The sequence below is a fragment of the Budorcas taxicolor genome, chromosome 5, assembly GCF_023091745.1.
Source record: "Budorcas taxicolor isolate Tak-1 chromosome 5, Takin1.1, whole genome shotgun sequence".
NCBI lineage: Eukaryota > Metazoa > Chordata > Mammalia > Artiodactyla > Bovidae > Budorcas > Budorcas taxicolor.
Genome location: NC_068914.1, coordinates 98,123,208 through 98,143,732, shown reverse-complemented (window position 1 = coordinate 98,143,732; position 20,525 = coordinate 98,123,208). Strand labels below are relative to the sequence as shown.

Below are 20,525 nucleotides of genomic sequence, written 5' to 3'. Positions count from 1 at the left end.
GCAACCCCATGGATTGCAGCCTACCAGGCTTCTCTGTCCATGAAATTTCCTAGGAAAGAATTCTGGAGTGGGTAGTCATTTCCCTCTGCAGGAAATCTTCCCAACCCAGAGACCGAATCCAATGCAGGAGTCTGCATTGCAGGCAGATTCTTTACTGCTAAGCCAGCAGGGGATCCCATTGATCTTATAGAGCTGTCTTACATATGGCCTTTTTCAGTTTTATTTTGTTTGGTATTAAACGCAAAATGTGGTATTCTGTTTTTGAGTTCTTTTTATAGAATTATGTGTTATTACCAATATCCATTCAAAAGATATTGTGGAGTAATATTTAATACTATTTGGCTGTATTTTTATTTATGCATAAGAATAAAAATACTAAGTATAGCTGTGTGATAGAGTGACTAAGATAAGGTATGTGTGTGTGTACTCGTGTCCAACTCCTTGCAACCCCGTAGACTGTAACCCACCAGGCCCCTCTGCCCATGGGATTCTCCAGGCATGAACACCAGAGTGGGTTGCCATCTCCCTTTCCAAAAGGAAATATAGAAAGAAAGAAAGTGAAGTTGCTCAGTCATGTCTGACTCTTTGCGACCCCATGGACTGTAGCCTATCATGCTCCTCCATCCATGGAATTTTCGACTAAGACTCTACTGATAATGGAATCTCAGTGTGTTTTAAATACCATCCATGTAGAAGTTCTTATATATAATGCAAATTTTTAAAGTTTTAGTATTAACTAAAAATCATTTAGTTTTTTCTAGCCTATATATTGGGCTGAGAATTCTGACCTAATATAATGTTTTTCCTCAAAACAGAACAGTTAGTTTCAGATGAAATATAATTTTAAGCTAAAAAGAAATGTCAAAGCAAATAATTTACATTTGGACAGGTCTTATAAAGAGGTATGGACTTTCACTGAATCTAGGATTGTTAAGTTGCATCACTATTTTATAAAGCACCACTAAAGAAAGAAATTCTGCATAGTAAAATAAGACCCAACTCTTCTAATATTTAGAATTTTTATTTCCAAAGTAGTTTTTTAGACATAAACATAAATTATTTTAATAATTTTGATCTCTCCTAAATATTTTATATGCGCACACATACACATACATCAGAAAATGTACATAAAATAGATTGCATAAGTCACTCCTAAAACATCATCCTATTCAGTATCCAGCTCTTCAAAACTGATTTTTGAGTCAGAGTGTTCGATGTGCCTGTTTCCCACACTAAGATTGTTCCTTTTTCGTGAGGTGCCTGTCTTAATAGAGAGAGCCTCCGTTTTCTCTGGCTGTTCCATCTAAACTGCTGCACCCATTCTAAAAGTTTTGATGGTGGTACTTTCTTGACGTTACCAGAAAATATCAACAGAAGCTTTTTCAGACAACAATCAGGATTCATATTACTTTTTCAAATGGTCTGGTTGAAAATTGGGCAATCGTCATTGTCTAACCAAGCCACAGAAATAACCTAATAATTTCAGTTGAGCTATTTCAAATCCTAAAAAAAATGATGCTGTTAAAGTGCTGCAATCTATACGCCAACAAATTTGGAAAACTCAGCAGTGGCCACAGGACTGGAAAAGGTCAGTTTTCAATCCAATCCCAAAGAAAGGCAATGCCAAAGAATGCTCAAACTACAGCACAATTGCACTCATCTCACATGCTAGCAAAGTAATGCCCCAAATTCTCCAAGCCAGGCTTCAACAGTACGTGAACCGTGAACTTCCAGATATTCAAGCTGGATTTAGAAAAGGCAGAGGAACCAGAGATCAGATTGCCAACATTCGTTGGATCATTAAAACAAAGAGAATTCCAGAAAAACATCTACTACTGCTTTATTGACTATGCCAAAGCGTTTGACTGTGTGGATCACAATAAACTGTGGAAAATTCAAGAGATGGGGATACCAGACCACATTACCTGCTTCCTAAGAAATCTGTATGCAGGTTAAGAAGCAACAGTTAGAACTGGACATGGAACAACAGACTGGTTCCAAATTGGGAAAGGAGTATGTCAAGGCTATATGTTGTCACCCTGCTTATTTAACTTCCATGCAGAGCATATCATGCAAAATGCCAGACTGGATGAAGCACAAGCTGGAAACAAGATTGCCGGGAGATATATCAATAACCTCAAATATGCAGATGACACCACCCTTATGGCAGACAGCAAAGAGGAACTAAAGAGCCTCTCAATGAAAATGAAAGAAGAAAGTGAAAAAGTTGGCTTAAAGCTCAACATTCAGAAAACTAAGATCATGGCATCTGGTCCCATCACTTCATGGCAAATAGATGGGGAAACAAAGGAAACAGTGGCAGACTTTATTTCCTTGGGCTCCAAAATCACTGCAGATGGTGAGTGCAGCCATGAAATGAAAAGACATTTACTCCTTGGAAGAAAAGCTATGACTAACCTAGATAGCATATTAAAAAGCAGAGACATTACTTTGTCAACAAAGGTCTATCTAGTCAAAGTTATGGTTTTTCCAGTAGTCATGTATGGATGTGAGATTTGGACCATAAAGAAAGCTGAGTGCCAAAGAATTGATACTTTTGAACTCTGGTGTTGGAGAAGACTCTTGAGAGTCCTGGGAATGCAAGGAGATCAAACCAGTCAATCGTAAAGGAAATCAGTCCTGAATATTCATTGGAAGGACTGATGTTGAAGCTGAAACTCCAATACTTTGGCCACCTGATGCGAAGAATTGACTCATTTGAAAAGACCCTGATGCTGAGAAAGACTGAAGGTGAGAGAAGGGGATGACAGAGGATGAGATGGTGGGATGGCATCACCGACTTGATGGCCGTGAGTTTGAGTAAGCTCCAGGAGTTGGTGATGGACAGGGAAGCCTGGCATGCTGCAGTCCATGGGGTCGCAAAGAGTCAGATATGACTGAGTGGCCAAACTGAAATGAATTCAAACATACCTAACGCATGGAAGCAACATTACTACCCTTGGTGGCTCCTGATGAACAGGGATTGTTAAGAGACTGTCAGTATAAGAATCCTCATTTCTAATATAATGAGATATGTAAACAGTTGGGGCCTTAAAATAAAAAATATGGTATTAAAAAGTCACAGTGGGGTATAATAAAAAGAAAAACACGTCAGCTTCAATTAAAGGCATATATCTGTGTGCCTAAACACACGTACTCCAAAAAGTAAAATTCTAAGAGATAGATCATTTATATAATCCTTAAATTTTTATTAAATAAATTTATCTGCATTTATTAAGATATTTAGGGCTTCCCCAATGGCTCAGCATTAAAGAATCTGCCTGCCAATACGGAAGACACGGGTTTGACTCCTGGGTCAGGAAAATCTCCTGGAGAAGGAAATGGCACTCCCCTCCAATGTTCTTGTTTGGGAAATCCCATGGACAGTGGAGCCTGGTGTGATACAGTCTATAGGGGACACAAAAGAGTCAGATATGACTTAGAGATTAACAACAAGTTTAGCTATGTCTCATTAAAAAGCTTTTCTGTCAGAAGTTGAATTATTATGGTCCTACCAAACTTGATATTAAATAATTCTAATTGATTATTTTATGTGCTTGTAGATATATGGGTAAAGACAGCCAGTCAAATGGATTGGAAAGTATTGAAAAGTTTTCATGTTGTTCCATATAAACTAATACTTTTCTTTGATTGTTAAAATGTGTTTTCTCAACTTTCAAAATTAACATATGTTATAAATAAATAAATAACCCAGGAACTGAATATTTCTTAACTTCTTCTCTACCTCAGGTCCTATAAGTAGCGTTTTGGTGAATAAATATGGTAGCCGGCCAGTGGTGATGGTAGGAGGTTTGTTATGCTGTTTGGGTATGGTCTCGGCCTCTTATAGTACCAACGTAGTAGAGCTTTACTTCACAATGGGATTAATTTGCGGTAAGTGGAGATTTGTTTTCAGCTTATTTTCTTCTTAACACTTCTACTGTTTGCAAAGTTCTGTCAGAAGCATGAGCAACAAAACATTCTTATTTTCTTTGATTTTTTTTTAATATCAGATGCTATATACTTTAAAGTATCGTCATCTGGTATTTTAAACTCCTGGCTATAGGCTGACCAATCAAACTAATTTCAAGAAATGGAAAAAGCAAGTTATCAGACATGTTATGGCTATGATATAAATGTCAAAAAGAAAACTTCTTTGGTTTGTTTTTACTGTTTCAACATTTAATCTTCAGGCCATGAAGACTGACATGGCCACACAGACTCTGGCATATAAATAGCTTCATTTAAAAAAAAAAATGCTTTCACTACTTATTACTATTAGTGTCTGACTGATCACTCATAATAGGTTAAAAATGGTGTCAAAAAGATGTTTCCTGGATTCATTGATTTAGCTTTAACATAGAATTGTTGCTCATGTTCTGATTAATGATAGAGCTCTTCATGAGCCTCCCTACCTTTTCTTACTAAAGGATTCTATTTAAAAATTTGAAAGACACATTTGTCACTAAACACAAATATTTTAAAATGAGTTCCTGTCATTTGGTTATAGTTGTTTCTTAAGCATGTCTGTAGACTCTGGCTACCTGAATATGCACATTTGGAAAATATGATCTTTATTAGCTTCAACGACTTCCCTGGTGGCTCAGATGGTAAAGCATCTGTCTATGATGCAGGAGACCCAGGTTCAATCTCTGGGTTGGGAAGATCCCTTGGAGAAGGAAGTGGCAATCCACTCCAGTACTATTGCCTGGAAAATCCCATGGACAGAGGAGCCTGGTAGGCTACAGTCCATGGGGACTCGCAAAGAGTCGGACACGACTGAGCGACTTCACGTTCACGTTCACATTAGCTTCAACAGCAAATTGCACTACACAAATTTACACTCCCAAGTTTTAGAAAAATTAGACTTCAGTATATAAAGAAATTTAATTGTTTCCTTTTGCTCACAGATAAAAAGGTAAATATATCTTTTATGACTTTAAGTCAGTCTGACCTTGGATTAATGCATCATCTGATTGAAAAATTAGATGTATTAAAGCCTACAGTATAGTGATGTTAAAATCAACTCTTTACAACCTATGGACAACTCTTCTTTTTTGACTTTGTAAAACATCTTTGACATTCTAAATGAGAATCTTCTTATATCTAAGAATTGTCATGGTGAGAGAATAGTGTTTCCTTTGTGAAGAAATACTAGGTACAGCTGACCTTGAACAACATGGATTTGAACTGCAGGGGTCTACTCTACTACTCAGTCCATAGTTGGTTGAATCCTAAGGCGAGCTGGCTATAAATGATACATAGATTTTTCAGCTGTGTAGAGGGTGAGCCTTAAACCCCACATTGTTCAAGGGTCAGCCATATTTCATTTGGCCATAGAATTCAGGCTGGGCCCAGAAAGTCATGTATTAGGAAAAAGGTGGTTTTGATGTTACTGTATCATAAATATCAATTGTATTTTATGTTATTCTAACTTCAGTTCCATTTATTTGAGTCTCAAAGGCTCTGGTGCTTCTAGTCAACCATTAAATATAACTATAAGAGATTTATCTTAAGTCATTATCAGCCAATATTTCTTGGTGTTTGAAATCATTCAGGTCTAGCTTTTAAACCTAACTCAGCACATATTAGCTGTGTGATTGTGGATAAATACCCCTCCTTATGCCTCCATCTCTTTGTCTTTAAAATGGAAAAATGATAGCTCTTTCCTTTGGAAGGAAAAGGAAATATGTAGGAGGAACCATATATTCATTTGTAAAAATAAACTATATATTCATTTGAACTGTATATTCAATGAACTATATATTAATTCATTTGTTAAAAAAATGAATATATGATACTTTACAGAGTATCCAGCATTTTGTCACTTTTAAATAAATACTAACATATAATAATCATCATCACAAAAACATTATACATCATCTTGGAGCTGTAGACCTCGCTTGATTTTAGCAAAACCCTTTTATGTTCTTGTTAAAAGAACTGGAACTTAAGAAATCTAAGTATTTTGCCCAGTAGTACACATAAGTAAGTAGCTGAGACAGACTTAGATCTTTTCATTTCAAATGCCATGCTCCTTTTACCATGCCAAGTAGGAAATAGATGACCACAAACTCCTAAGGAGAACTTGCATTAACATGTGAAAGCAAAATTCCAGGTGACAGAATAGGGGCACAGGAAGGAAGATGGCATAGGTAAAGAAATTTGAACCTCAAAGCACAATTCCTGGGAATTTGAGTCCTTCCTCTTACAAGCTGCTGACAATAGTTTCATTACTTAGACCTTGGATCTATTGATAATGACACTCATTTTGCATATCTCACAAGTATGGCTAAGGTAGAATCAGAGAGCATACTGCCCTGTCATTCACCAAAACTGATTACTGGTTCCTTCATATCAGTTTTTTGGAACACTGTTCAGTTCAGTTCAGTTCAGTTGCTCAGTTGTGTCTGACTCTTTGCAACCCCATGAACTGCCACATGCCAGGCCTCCCTGTCCATCATCAACTCCCACAGTCTACTGAAATTCATGTCCATTGAGGCGGCAATGCCATCCAACCATCTCATACTCTGTCGTCCCCTTCTCTTCTTGCCCTCAATCATTCCCAGCATCAGGGTCTTTTCAAATGAATCAGCTGTTCACATCAGGTGGCCAAAGTATTGGAGTTCAGCTTCAACATCAGTCCTTCCAATGAATACCCAGGACTGCTCTCCTTTAGGATGGACTGGTAGGATCTCCTTGCAGTCCAAGGGACTCTCAAGAGTCTTCTCCAACACCACAGTTCAAAAGCATCAGTTCTTCCACACTCAGCTTTCTTTATACGCCAACTCTCACATCCATACATGACCACTGGAAAAACCATAGCCTTGACTAGACAGACCTTTGTTAGCAAAGTAATGTCTCTGCTTTTTAATATGCTGTCTAGGTTTGTGATAACATTCCTTCTAAGGAGTTAGCGTCTTTTAATTTCATGGCTGCAGTCACTATCTGCTATGATTTTGGAGTCCAATAAACTAAAGTCTGCTGCTGTTTCCCTTGTTTCCCCATCTATTGGCCATAAAGTGATGGAACTGGATGCCATGATCGTAGTTTTCTGAATGTTGAGCTTTAAGCCAATTTCTTCACTCTCCTCTTTCACTTTCATCAAGAGGCTCTTTAGTTCTTCTTCATTTTTTGCCATAAGGGTGGTGTCATCTGCATATCTAAGGTTACTGATATTTCTCCCAGCAATCTTGATTTCAGCTTGTGCTTCTTCTAGCCCAGCATTTCTCATCATGTACTCTGCATGTAAGTTAAATATACAGCCTTGATATACTCCTTTTCCTATGTGGAACCAGTCTGTTGTTCCATGTCCAGTTCTAACTGTTGCTTCCTGACCTGCATATAGGTTTCTCAAGAGGCAAGTCAGGAGGTCTGGTATTCCCATCTCTTTCAAAATTTTCCACAGTTTGTTGTGGTCCACACAGCCAAAGGGTTTGGCATAGTCAATAAAGCAGAAGTAGATCTTTTTCTAGAACTCTCTTGCTTTTTGTATGATCCAACGGATGTTGGCAATTTGACCCCTGGTTCCTCTGCCTTTTCTAAAACCAGCTTGAACGTCTGGAAGTTCACGGTTCACATATTGCTGAAGCCTGGCTTGGAGAATTTTGAGCATTACTTTCCTAGCGTGTGAGATGAGTGCAATTGTGCAATAGTTTGAGCATTCTTGTCATTGCCTTTCTTTGGGATTGGAATGAAAACTGACATTTTCCAGTCCTGTGGCCACTGCTGAATTTTCCAAATTTGCTGGCATATTGAGTGTAGCACTCTCACAACATCATCTTTCAGGATTTGAAATAGCTCAATTGGAATTCCATCACCTCCATTAGCTTTGTTCGTAGTGATGCTTCCTAAGGCCCACTTGAATTCACACTCCAGGATGTCTGGCTCTAGGTGAGTGGTCATACCATTGTGACTATCTGGGTCATGAAGATCTTTTTTATACAGTTCTTCTGTGTATTCTTGCCACCTCTTCTTAATATCTTCTGCTCCTGTTAGTTCCATACCATTTCTGTCCTTTAGTGAGCCCATCTTTGCATGAAATGTTCCCTTGGTATTTTAACTTTCTTGAAGAAATCTCTAGTCTTTCCCATTCTGTTCTTTTTCTCTATTTCTTTGCATTGATCGCTGAAGAAGGCTTTCTTATCTCTCCTTGCTATTCTTTGAAACTGTGCATTCAAATAGGTATATCTTTCCTTTTCTCCTTTGCTTTTCACTTCACTTCTTTTCACAGCTATTTGTAAGGCCTCCTCAGACAGCCATTTTGCTTTTTTGCATTTCTTTTCCATGGGGATGGTCTTGATCCCTGTCTCCTGTACAGTGTCATGACCCTTCATCCATAGTTCATCAGCCTCTCTATCAGATCTAGTCTCTTAAATTTATTTCTCACTTCCACTGTATAATCATAAGGGATTTGATTTAGGTCATACCTGAATGGTCTAGTGGTTTTTCCCAGGTTCTTCAATTTAAATCTGAATTTGGCAATAGGGAGGGAGTTCATGATCTGAGCCACAGTCAGCTGCTGGTTGGTCTTGTTTTTGCTGACTGTATAGAGCTTCTCCATCTTTGGCTGCAAATAATATAATCAATCTGAATACTATTACAAATATTAAATACAAATATTTGTATTAGAGATTTGCATTAAGTATTTGTTCAGAACCCAGTGTCCTGGAATCTAAATACTTAAGCAATTTGCAATACTGTCTCAAATTTGCATAAATTGGTAAATGCCAAAGAATTCCTACTTCTATAGATCCTAAATAATACAAAATCATGTCTAGGCTAAAGGGTAAAGAGAGGTAGTTTGTATAAATCACTTGTATTTACTTTTTAAACAAACATTCATTTTTGTTGCCGAATAGTATCTTGATGAGCTAACTCAACACTGTCAAGGTGTCCCTAGACAGCGGAAACTTTTGACCCATATAAACAATCAGCTTAAAATTATTTTTTAGTTAATGCACATTTACCTCTATAGTCATGAAATGTGGAATGTGAGGGATGAAGAACATGAAATTAATGGCATGAACTGATTACTCTTTTTTAGTATTTGCATAGCTTTGAAAGAAATACCTACAGGAGATCTAAGATTATTTATAAACAACAACCTTTTTAATCTGTTTCGTCTATTCTGTACTGAAAAGAAAGTATTCATGTTTTAAACACACTCTTGCCCTCAAGGAAGATATCTATTCTCTGCATGTGTATATAAAGAGAGAGATTAGAGAGATTAATTTACTTATGGAATTAAGTGATTATGACTAAGAACTAATGAACTGTGTTCCAATTTCAACCTATTCTCTGATTGTTGCAACATTAGGAGAAGTTCTTGGCTTTATTTTTGTGTTTTAAAAGGAAAGGGCTATGAAACAGTCTTGCATCTCAGATGTCTAGTTATGAGAACCTTTTTGTTTATGTGCTATCTTATTGATAATATGTAATTTTTTTAATTTTTAAATTTTTTATTTACTGTGTGCTATTGCCTTTTCATTCTACCATCTCCACTTGAATGTACATTTTGACAAGTGATTTCCTTTGTGAGTGGCATAATGTGTTTTTTTCTTCCTTTTGTTTTGTTCTTTTTAGGTATAGGTCTAGCCTTCAACCTGCAACCTGCCTTAACAATCATTGGCAAATACTTCTATAAGAAACGACCTGTAGCGAATGGCCTTGCAATGGCAGGAAGTCCTGTTTTCTTAAGTACATTGGCTCCTTTCAATCAATACCTCCTTAATACTTACGGCTGGAAGGGAAGTTTCATGATTTTGGGAGGTTTACTATTGAACTGCTGTGTGGCTGGGTCCCTTATGAGACCTGTTGAACCCAAAGCAAGTACTGAGTCTAAAAATAAGGTTAGTGTAAGTGAACCTGATTCCAGTGTGAAGAAAAGACAAAAAAAGTTATCAGTATGGGAAGAAACTAATAAATATTTAGATTTCTCCCTTTTTAAGCATAGGGGATTTCTGATATACTTATCTGGAAATGTCATTATGTTTCTGGGGTTCTTCGCCCCCGTTATATTCTTGGCTCCATATGCTAAAGACAAAGGAATTGATGAGTATTCTGCAGCTTTCTTGCTCTCTGTTATGGCTTTTGTTGATATGTTTGCCAGACCTACTGTAGGACTTATTGCCAACTCCAAAGTAATCCGACCCCGAATCCAGTACTTCTTCAGTTTCGCAGTGATGTTCACTGGAATCTGTCATCTCTTATGCGCATTGGCTGAGGACTACACAAGCCTGGTGGTGTATGCTGTATTTTTTGGCCTTGGATTTGGGAGTGTTAGCAGTGTCCTCTTTGAAACTCTCATGGACCTTGTTGGTGCTCAAAGATTTTCCAGTGCTGTGGGACTCGTCACAGTTGTGGAGTGTTGTCCTGTCCTCCTTGGTCCTCCTCTTGCTGGTAAGAATATTTATCATCAAAGAAAGCAAATAGCATAAAATTAATATCCATTAGCTGAGACTTTCTTTGTAGTGTAAATGTGGTTTGTAATAATAGATACTAATACCCTAAAAGACTGTAGATGTGTTAGTTTTAGCCTTATTATATCTTTTCAATTTCCTAATTAGTCTATTTTAGACAAAAATTTCATTTATAGCCTGGTATTATGAACTTGAGAATTTAAATTAGACTGATAATTAGCATGACTTGCAGATTTTTACCTATATCAATTTGTATTGTTAAAAATAAATCATGGAAATAAAATATCATTTATCATTGGTAAACAGATTTCTCTTGTTTTTTTAAAAACAAGTCAAAAATTTAAAGTAGTGCTCTCAAAAGGTTAAGATCTCTTTTCTTATTGGAGTATAATGGTTATATTAATATAGAACTTGTTACATGCTTAAGGAAGGAATATGTTTATAATATCACTGATCGGAATATATCAATAGGAATGCAAGAATGAAGAAAAGTTCAGTCAAAGTCATTTTCTTGATCAAATACTTATATCCCATATTTGTAACCTTTATCTTTAGATTTAAAGATCTAAAATACTGTCAGAGATGACTATAAATGTATCTGCGCTAAATTATCAAGTAAAGAGACTGAGTAAAGACACGTGTACAATACTTTTTGAAGTGAAGACTTCGTTTAGTCTTAGACTTACATGTAATAAATATTAAATACCTTTTGTTGGCCTATCTTTTCTAGTAATCACTGTCTAAGTTCAGTTCATTTCAGTTCAGTTCAGTCACTCAGTTGTGTCCGACTCTTTGCGACCCCATGAATCTCAGCACGCCAGGCCTCCCTGTTCATCACCATCTCCCAGAGTTCACTCAGACTCACGTCCATCGAGTCCATGATGCCATCCAGCCATCTCATCCTCGGTCGTCCCCTTCTCCTGCCCCCAATCCCTCGCAACATCAGAGTCTTTTCCAATGAGTCAACTCTTCTCATGAGGTGGCCAAAGTACTGGAGTTTCAGCTTTAGCATCATTCCTTCCAAAGAAATCCCAGGGTTGATCTCCTTCAGAATGGACTGGTTGGATCTCCTTGCAGTCCAAGGAACTCTCAAGAGTCTTCTCCAACACCACAGTTCAAAAGCATCAATTCTTTGGTGCTCAGCCTTCTTCACAGTCCAACTCTCACATCCATACATGATCACAGGAAAAACCATAGCCTTGACTAGGCGGACCTTAGTCGGCAAAGTAATGTCTCTGCTTTTGAATATACTATCTAGGTTGGTCATAACTTTTCTTCCAAGGAGTAAGCGTCTTTTAATTTCATGGCTGCAATCACCATCTGCAGTGATTCTGGGGCCCAAAAAAATAAAGTCTGACACTGTTTCCACTGTTTCCCCATCTATTTCCCATGAAGTGATGGGACCGGATGCCATGATTTTCATTTTCTGAATGTTGAACTTTAAGCCAACTTTTTCCCTCTCCTCTTTCACTTTAATCAAGAGGCTTTTTAGCTCAGCATTGCTTTAAATAATGCTAAATGTAGGTATTTACTTAGACCTCTTGGCCTGCCCCTAATTGTCACAATAACTGCCAGCCATTCATGAATTTCTTTCATGTATGTAAGGTCAGTGTTTAAACTCTTCCTACATGTAGTATGGAATGAAGCAGGGCAAAGGCTAATAGAGTTTTGCCAAGAGAAAGCATTGGTCATAACAGACACCCTCTTCAAACAACATGAGAGAAGACTCTAAAATTGGACATCACCAGATGGTCAACACCGAAATCAGATTGATTATATTATTTGCAGCCAAAGATGGAGAAGCTCTATGCAGTCAGCAAAAACAAGACCAGAAGTTGACTGTGGCTCGGATCATGAACTCCTTATTGCCAAATTCAGACTTAAATTGAAGAAAGTGGGGAAAACCACTAGACCATTCAGGCATGACCTAAATCAAATCCCTTATGATTACAGTGGAAGCGAGAAATAGATTTAAGGGACTAGATCTGATAGATAGAGTGCCTGATGAACTATGGACAGAGGTTCCCGACATTGTACAGGAGACAGGGATCAAGACCGTCTTCATGGAAAAGAAATGCAAAAATGCAAAATGGCTGTCTGAGGAGGACTTACAAATAGCTGTGAAAAGAAGAGAAGCGAAAAGAAAAGGAGAAAAGGCAAGATATAAGCATCTGAATGCAGAGTTTCAAAGAATAGCAAGGAGAGATAAGAAAGCTTTCTTCAGCAATCAATGCAAAGAAATAGAGGAAAACAACAGAATGGGAAAGACTAGATCTCTTTAAGAAAATTAGAGATACCAAGGGAACATTTCATGCAAAGATGGGCTCACTAAAGGACAGAAATGGTATGAGCCTAACAGAAGCAGAAGATATTAAGAAGAGGTGGCAAGCATATACAGAAGGACTATACAAAAAATGGTCTTCACGACCCAGATAATCACAATGGTATGATCACTCACCTAGAGCCAGACATCCTAGAATGTGAAGTTAAGTGGGCTTTAGGAAGCTATACTACAAACAAAGCTAATAGAGGTGATGGAATCCCAGTTGACCTATTTCAAATCCTAAAAGATGATGCTTTGAAAGTGCTGCACTCAATATGTCAGCAAATTTGGAAAACTCAGCAGTGGCCACAGGGGTGGAAAAGGTCAGTTTTCACTCCAATCCCAAAGAAAGGTAATACCAAAGAATGCTCTGACTATCGCACAATTGTTCTCATCTCAAAAGCTAGGAAAGTAATGCTCAAAATTCCTCAAGCCAGGCTTCAGCAATACGTGAACTGTGAACTTTCAGATGTTCAAGCTGGCTTTAGAAAAGGCAGAGGAACCAGAGATCAAATTGCCAGTATCTGTTGGATCATCGAAAAAGCAAGAGAGTTCCAGAAAAACATCTATGTCTGGTTGATTGACTATCCCAAAGCCGTTGACTTTGTGGATCACAACAAACTGTGGAAAAGTCTGAAAGAGATGGGAATACCAGACCACCTGACTTGCCTCTTGAGAAACTTATATGCAGGTCAGGAAGCAATAGTTCAAACTGGACATGGAACAACCGACTGGTTCCAAATAGGAAAAGGAGTACATCAAGGCTGTATATTGTCACCCTGCTCATTTAACTTATATGCAGAGTACATCACGAGAAACACTGGGCTGGAAGAAGCAAAAGCTGGAATCAAGATTGCTGGGAGAAATATCAATAACCTTAGATATGCAGATGACACCACCCTTATGGCACAAAGTGAAGAGGAACTGAATACCCTCTTGATGAAAGAGAAGAGTGAAAAAGCAGGCTTAAAATTCAACATTCAAAAAATGAAAATCATGGCATCCAGTTCCATCACTTCATGGCAAATAGATGGTGAAACAATGGAAACAGTGAAAGACTTTTGGTGGGGGGAGCCGCTCCAAAATCACTGCAGATGGTGAATACAGGCTTGAAATTAAAAGATGCTTGCTCCTTGGAAGAAAAGCTATGACCAACCTAGACAGTATATTAAATAGCAGAGGCATTACTTTGTCAAGAAAGGTCTGTATGGTCAAAGCTCCGGTTTTTCCAGTAGTCATATATGGATGAGAGAGTTGGACCATAAAGAAAGCTGAGCGCTGAAGAATTGATGCTTTTGAGCTTCGGTGTTGGAGAAAACTCTTGAGAGTCCCTTGGACTGCAAAGAGATCCAACCAATCCATCATAAAGGAAATCAGTGTTGAATATTCATTGGAAGGACTGATGCTGAAGCTAAAGCTCCAATACTCTGGTCACCTGATGAGAAGAACTGACTCATTGGAAAAGACAGTGATGCTGGGAAAGATTGAAAGGCAGGAGAAGAAGGGGATGACAGAGGATGAGATGGTTGGATGGCCTCACTGACTGGATGTACATGAGTTTGAGCAAGCTCTGGGAGTTGGTGATGGGCAGGGAAGGCTCGCATGCTGTGGTCTGTGGAGTCACAAAGAGGTGGACACTACTGAGCAACTGAACTGAACTAAATTCTAGTCAGAATGTTGGAAACTCTGGCTAAACAAATAGGTCTGTTTCAGAATCAGCTGAATATGCATATGAAAAATAATTTGGGTTTGTGCCTACAAAATTTTGCCAGTAATAACTATTGTTAAGAATTAAATGTTTGCATAAGCATGCGGCAAAACTAAATATAAACAATATAAGCTGTAGCTTGTTTAAAAGTCAATAAACCTTCCAATTATTTGGTACCAGGCTAGTTTTTCAATGTTCTCAATAATCAAATGGAGCAAAAACTTTCTCCCTGACTAGTTTGGCCTTAATAATTTAGATTTAGATAAAGTGAAAAACTATGATTAGTCCAAAAAGTGACACGACACTTAACCAAGAGGTTTGGTGGAGCCATTTTATGGAGTAGTTAAGAATATGAGATGCATACAGACTTTGGTAAGATCCTAGTTTCTGCCACGTTTGCTATGTAATCATGTTTGGAATATGTCATAGTGATTTTTTTAAGGATTAAATGCAAAATTACAAATAAAGTGTTTAGCCTAGTGCTAGGCATAGAGAAGTCATTTAGTAAATATTATGACCCATTAGGAATCTCATCAAAGCCTTTGACTTTCCCTAAAGAATGTAATGTATACTCTTTGTAGAAAAGATAGGAAATATGGAAAGGATGAAGCAATCTCAATATATATGCTATAAATATATCCATATATATGTTTACATATGTAAATATGTATATATGTTTCTACATATGGAAGTTTAAAATGTATGTCATGTATGTATGAAAATATAGACAAATACAGATATGCCTTGGAGAAGGAAATGGCAACCCACTCCAGTACTCTTGCCTGGAGAATCCCATGGAGGGAGGAGCCTGGAGCAACTTCACTTTCACTTTCACTTTCACAGATATATCTAGTTTGTCTTGGTAGCACACTTTTATTGAAGGCAACAACTTTCAATGCATTTCATATACTGGTAGTACAATGTAGTATGTGCCTCTAACATGCCTTTACTATGTATATATGGAAGTCATAATCTAGAATATCTTTTTCTTTATTTAACTCTCATTTAGTATTAAAGAAGAAATAGGTACACAGTGTGGAATAAATTTATTTGAAACTGTTATCATTTTATGGCTGATTTATAATGCTGTCTTATAAAACACTCTGTGTCTCTTAGGTAAATTGGTGGATGAAACTGGACAATATAAATACATGTATTTGGCCTGTGGAGCTGTTGTGGTCCTAGCCAGCGTGTGGCTGCTCATCGGTAATGCTATCAACTACAGATTGCTTGCAAGGGAAAAGAAGAATATACATACCAAGGAATCTCAAGAAACTGAACCTTTGAAGACATCTCAAAGTCCCAGTGTTAATATCGAAAGTGGCAAAACTGAAAAGTGGGAAGGAGCAGAGGTTAATCCCTCAGAAAGAGAAACGAATATTTAACAAGAAGCATATCTCGGATTTCAGTGTTCCTAACTTTCTTAGGAGTATTTTTTTTTCAACATATTGGAAGATTTTTAGTTGAAGAGTCATAGTTAAGGATGGAGATGAGATTTTCCTTAATGACAAATTTTAAATGTTTGTCTTTAAAAACTTATTTGGGTAGTTAAATTTTGAGATTAAGCATATAAACAATTCATGCACTGGGTTTATGTCCATACATGAGTCTGGTTGTGGTGGTTAAATGATTTTAAAGTCTTCCAGTGACTTCTAGTCTTGGTTACAGAGATCTGAATTTCAAAATGCTGGTTTAAGTAGTTAGAAAGAGTATGTTTAATCCTATAAGAATACCCTCTCCACATTTCATTTTTTATTCAACATTGGTGAAATGGAATTGAAGGAAATTAATTTTTTCCCTAAACATCCTCATACACACCAACTTTCATACACTTAAGAATGAGCAGACAAGATATCTGGAGAAAAAAGACAAGTTTATAAAGAATATTATCACTGTATATATATATTTAAATCCATGGAGAAAAAAATGCATTATATCTGCTTAGTACCTTATAATGTGGATGTTAGAGATAAGAACATGGGTGAAAATGAGGGTGCTCTTAATTTGAAAATGTAATTAACTTCTGTAAAACAAAAGCAATTGCATATATGAAATAAATTTGAAAAAAAGTAAAAACTCTATTTTTTAAATAATTATTTCTGAGCCCTGTCCAATTTGATCCATGCATGCACATGATTTCTTTGAGGGGGGCCATCTGTACCTGGTGCTACTGAATAGAACCCTCAAATAATCAGGATTTACTAATAAGTAAATCAAATTAAAAATGTAAATAACTCCTAGCAATGAGCTATATCTTTTGATTTGAAAATCCAGAAAGTAATAAATAGAAACTTCTTTTAACCAAACTTAGTCCAGAATAGCTGTCTTACTAAGACACCAAAGTGGAATCGGCTGAAATCTTGGTTGACAGACTGACAAACAGGCAGAAATTTCATTTTTCCCAACAGATAGTGGTGATAAGAGGGTTACTATTATGATTATTCCATCTGAATAAAGCAAAGAGTGGAAGGTACTTACAATGAGTCCTCCAAGCTCACTCATTTCCCTCCATTCACCAACATGCAAAAGCAAAACACAGAAATCCAAACAGGCTTTTCACTCAGCCTCCGAAAATGTCTCATATTATAGGAAAGGAAGCAATAGAAATCCCACCCTCTACTAACTAGACTTCCTGCTGCCTGTAAACGTAACTAAACCAGGACACTTATAAAAGGCTTCTAGACCTGGAGGTTGTGTATGACTTTATATACACTTTTGAAGTGGAGATTTAGTTTATAACTTGATAGAAAGAAGATTGCAATATGGGAACCCAGGTTAATTTAGCAGTTCCTCATTTTCATAACCATGTGAAAAATCTGGGACTGAATTGCTCTTGAATATAGAGGCATATGATAGATTTGTGAGTTCAGAACTAATAAATAGCATTTTGAGTGATAAAGTACTTTTAAACAAGAAACAATGTATGCATTAGGTATAAAGGTATAAACATTCACCTTTATAAATCTGAAGTTTAAGATCGTGATTAATAAAAAACATTTAGCCTTTGATTATTGAATGTTATTCTTAAGGTGTCGAAAGGATTTTGGCATTCTTTCTTCTTACCATTGCAGTAGAGATAGATGAATAAGGAAATAAGTATTCTTATTTCCTTTAAGATTGTGCTTAGATACCAAGCTTTTGTGATAATTAACACTAGGGATTTGATTTGTAAACTTTATGTACTGTTTGAACATGTAGCTTGTGTTTATCAAGCTGTATACAATTCCATATTTCATTTCACATGCACTTTTCTGCATGGAAAGAAGTATTTGTATTTTTAAAATATTAACTGAAACAATATGTGCCAATACCATAGCTAAATAAATCAGGGAAATTGTGACAGTATATAGTTGTTTTTAATTTAGCTTCATTCAATCTTGAATCTTGAATGAGCTGTTTCATATTATTAGTATGTTTGTATTCAACTCTGACTAGTCATAAGAAATGTGACATCATAAATTGTGCAGTAGCTTTCCAATCTTAAACATTTCCAAAAAATGTCTTGAATTCTCTGAAGATACATATTTAAATTAATACAGATAATAGATCCCTGGGGCAAGTAATGATCATGGGGTTTTAAAGGGCTAATTTATCACCTACCAGTGGATGCATTCCAGTGGTTTTCTCCATGGAAGGAGGTTTATTTACTTGCTGATGAGGTTCTTGTCAAGACAAAACCGATTTTTATTTGTTCTATTGCACTTTTATCATCTTCTTTAATTTCATTTCTAACATTGATTACATTAAATTGTTAAAAAAAAAAAAGGAAATTGAAATTGCACATTCAAAGCACATAATGTGAGGTATACAGTCATGCCTGCCAGTCATACTGCACAAAGTTACAAGTATGCATGCAGCTTAATTCTCATCCATAAATGTTGAAAATTAGAACATACTTGAACAGTGATATAAACTCACTCAGGATTCAGAATTGTTCCAAGATAAAATAAATGTTTCAAGTTGTTTACTCTCTCAAATAAGTTAAACTTGTTAGAATATTTGCTGCTTGAACAGAACCTTTCAGAGACAGAAAAGAGAATGCCAACCTAGAACATTTATTATTATAAAGCTGCCTAAATGGAGTGGGAAATATAGTTGGCTTCTGTGTCTGCAGCAATGAGTGATTAGTGCAGAACACACTTCTTCCCCGAGGGAATGACAGGTTTTAGATGTTCAAGCTATCACAAAACAAAGTCAGAAACCATTAAAATCCCTTTTAGTCCATTTTCCTATTATGGAATTGTGCAGAAAGAAGGTTATCATAAACATGGGTACCAGAACAATTCATTATCACTGGCTAGATTAAGACACCCAGTATTAGTCACTGTTTAATCTTAAATATGTCTTCATTAATTTGTGAATGGAATACAGGGTATAGACATCTCTTGACACATGCCAAACCTCTTTTCCGGCTCTTTTTGGACCCAGTAAACACATATTTAAGAGACAGTGGGTCAGGCTCTAGTGTGCTTCACATTGGAAGACATGGTATTTTCTCAGTGTGAATTGACTTGGCTCATAAATTTCACTTCATTAGTATTAATATGTTAGTTGCTCAGTCAAGTCAGACTCTGCGACCCCGTGGACTGTAGCCTGTTAGGCTCCTCTGTCCATGGAATTCTCCAGGCAAGAATACTGGAGTGGGTAGCCATTCTCTTCTTCAGGGGATCTTCCCGACCCAGGAATTAAACCCAGATGTCCCGCATTGCAGGCAGATTCCTTACCACTGAGCCACCAGGAAAGTGTTAATACCAAACTGTAACCACCTTATTTCATGGAGTCTCTCCTAGACACTAGAAAATACATAAAGTAATTTGGTTTGATATATTTGAATGTGCACTTTAAAAATTTAGGTATTTTTACTCATCCATCTCTGGCTGTACATGATAGTTTAGGATATAGGGGGAAAAAGACCATAAGATGTACGTTGTAAATGTAAGTTTTTACATTGGTGTTATAAAATGTAGAGAGTTACTTAAACAGTTAATTGAAACTTATTTTCTATCCAAAAATACCTTTTAAAAACAACTTTACATGGACAGTGTTGCAAGCTCTTGCTATAAATAATCATGATAATTTAGGTTCAAATTAATAGGGGAAAAGAATGTAAAGTGGAAAGAGAACAGATATTTATATTTCCTGCATTATTCCTATTAAAACCTTTTAGTATTCAAATCAAATCATAGATATTGTCATGATGTAATAGATGAGTGAAACAAAACAAAAAGAGACATACCAAGAAGCTCAACAAATTACCTAAAGTTAAAAAGTAGTATGTGACATAAACAGAACTAAAACTCAGGTTTACATAAAAGCAGAAAGAGTCCCTAGAGTGTTCACTGCGGTACTGCCTGCCCATAGTAGCTATAGATACAAAAAAGTAGATAAATATAGATACGAAAAGATTAAACGCTATATGGTAAAACAGAGAGACTCTGCTGCAATTTGTGTTATGATTTAATTAGTGTTTATTAAAGACTGCATTTGCCATAACCTGAATATATGATTTCAAGTTGCCTACTTTTCTAGCCAATGCAAATTATCCCAAATAATGATAATGATTATATAATAGCCATAATTGCTTCAATCTGACATTTTTTGGAAAAACTAATGAAACATTTATAGTACTCAGGTATACTATATTTTCCCTGAGGTTGAGTTTAGAAGAAAAATGCTATTTTCTTTATGGATAAGTAATTCCCATATTAGTTGCTACTTATTATGACTCTAAAATAAAAGTACTTACTATGAAACATTATGTTCAGAATTATAAGTGATTCTTATAAGTGATTCTCACTTTTAAGATTATCTTAGTGGTGAAAGTCTCTCAGTTGTGTCTGACTCTTTGCAACCCCATAGACTGCAGCCTACCAGGCTCCTCTGTCCATGGAATTCTCCAGGCCAGAACACTGGAGTAGGTAACCATTCCCTTCTCCAGGCGATTTTCCCAACCCAGGAACCCAGGTCTCCAGCATTGCAGGTGGATTCTTTACCATCTGAGACACCAGGAAAGTCCAAGATTATCTTAAGCCAACAAAAATTGGTAAAAAGCTTCTGAGATACATAGATTTAG

At 36.6% G+C, this 20,525-nt stretch overlaps 1 protein-coding gene across 3 annotated transcripts in view; it reads left to right on the top strand.

Moving 5' to 3' along the window:
• The window catches only part of SLC16A7 (solute carrier family 16 member 7), a 191,729-nt gene extending 175,283 nt beyond the window's left edge, over nucleotides 1-16,446 (top strand). For all 3 annotated transcript variants that reach the window (XM_052640392.1, XM_052640389.1, XM_052640391.1), the window contains 3 exons: nucleotides 3,751-3,894; nucleotides 9,586-10,401; nucleotides 15,569-16,446. In XM_052640392.1, coding sequence (XP_052496352.1) covers nucleotides 3,751-3,894; nucleotides 9,586-10,401; nucleotides 15,569-15,837 — 1,229 coding nt within the window. In that variant the 3' untranslated portion in view covers nucleotides 15,838-16,446. The remainder of the gene's footprint in view (nucleotides 1-3,750; nucleotides 3,895-9,585; nucleotides 10,402-15,568) is intronic.
• Nucleotides 16,447-20,525: the final 4,079 nt, after the last annotated feature.